At 46.6% G+C, this 1,492-nt stretch overlaps 1 protein-coding gene across 1 annotated transcript; it reads left to right on the forward strand.

Moving 5' to 3' along the window:
- Positions 1-424: 424 nt before the first annotated feature.
- On the forward strand, positions 425-939 carry LOC108569656 (transcription factor Sox-14-like; the record flags this gene model as incomplete). Its single annotated transcript, XM_017931288.1, is given in 1 exon segment — positions 425-939. A coding segment is annotated over 1 exon segment (504 nt), but the record flags the coding sequence as incomplete, so codon positions are not given.
- Positions 940-1,492: the final 553 nt, after the last annotated feature.

The raw sequence follows: 1,492 nt of genomic DNA on the forward strand, positions 1-1,492 counted from the left end.
ATTGAGGGGAATGGTGAAGGAGGACGCGGGGGGGTGGGAGAGTAAACGGGAGAGGAAGAATGGGGGGACTACGACGAATGTAGCGAGCACAGAGGGTACGAGCGTTGCACAATACATACTATCTAAGCCAACATATTCAGCTGGCGACAAAAGATAATGCCTCCATTGTAAGGATACAGTGCGCACCTCCTATGAACCTATTCATGGGAGATTGTCTCGTCGCCTCGCTCCGTCTCCAATCCCAAACCCAACTACAATGAACCCCTTTCACGCACCAACTCCCTTTATTCAACACACACACGTACATACAAATATACACTCATGAAGTAGTGGAGAGTCCAGGAAAAGGGACGAATCCTCTCTCCGCCCACAGCATCATCATTTTTGTTTTCCTCTAAAACAGTGTTTCGATTTGTTTGTTCGCAGGGCGCTGCACATGAAGGAGCATCCGGATTACAAGTACAGACCTAGAAGGAAACCGAAACCTCTGATGAAGAAAGAGCAAAAGTTCGGCTTCCCGATGTCGCACATGTCTCCGCCGGACTCCCATCAGCTCTCCAGATCTCTGATCCCTCCGATCAGCTCAGCCTCAAGTCTCACTTCGAGTCTCCTCACACCGGATTCAGATCACCTGAAGATCCATCGCTCGATGTTCCCGCCTCTGCCGTACCTCTACCCGTTCAGACATCCAGTCGATGAATCGAAATTCGCAGCAGAATTGGCGCTTCTCTACAGCAACAACCCGTTATATCCGCCAGGATTGAACTGGCCCATCTCGAATCTGAGCGGCATGGGAAGTCCCTGCAACATCTGCCCTCCGGCTTTCCCGCGACGGACGCCAAGTCCGGAGACGATCAAGAGGCCCGTCTGCGTGATCATGAAGAACGACGAGTTCCGGAACGATCAGGTTCCCGCGCACGTCATATGAAAACCACTTCCGGTTCTTCCTGAACGGATGAACCTTGGCACCTGGTGGACGGACATCGCGAGTCTCGCCACCTCATCAGCATCCTCGACATCCTCATCCACGTCGACCATAACCTTTCCACCGATCGCCGCCTCCACGGTCACGATCAAAGACGCCGCCGCCTGCTCCGATCGAGACACCAAAAGTCCCATCGAGCTCGACGTCAACACCTCATAATTCATTACAATTCGAATGTAATACAACAACAACAACAACATAAAAGTAGAATACTTACTTTCTCTTCGTTTCAAAGATAAACAAATTGAATGTGATTTTATTATTATTAACAAACAAAAATATATATTATATATTGATTAAGGACGATTGAATCAAAAAAAAATATTCTTAATAGTGCAATTTTAACGAAGTGTTCTCTCTCTCTCTATCTATATGTTCGTGCTCTAGAGTCTAGAACTCTCTCACATTAGGACTTGTGATCCGAAAGACTTTATTTTGTAAATAACTGTTTTTTTTTATTGTATATGTATATCTGAGACTATTGTAATTATTATTTACATCTGGGCA

The sequence above is a fragment of the Nicrophorus vespilloides genome, unplaced genomic scaffold (assembly GCF_001412225.1).
Source record: "Nicrophorus vespilloides isolate i.1.1-1 unplaced genomic scaffold, Nicve_v1.0, whole genome shotgun sequence".
Classification (NCBI taxonomy): Eukaryota; Metazoa; Arthropoda; class Insecta; order Coleoptera; family Silphidae; genus Nicrophorus; species Nicrophorus vespilloides.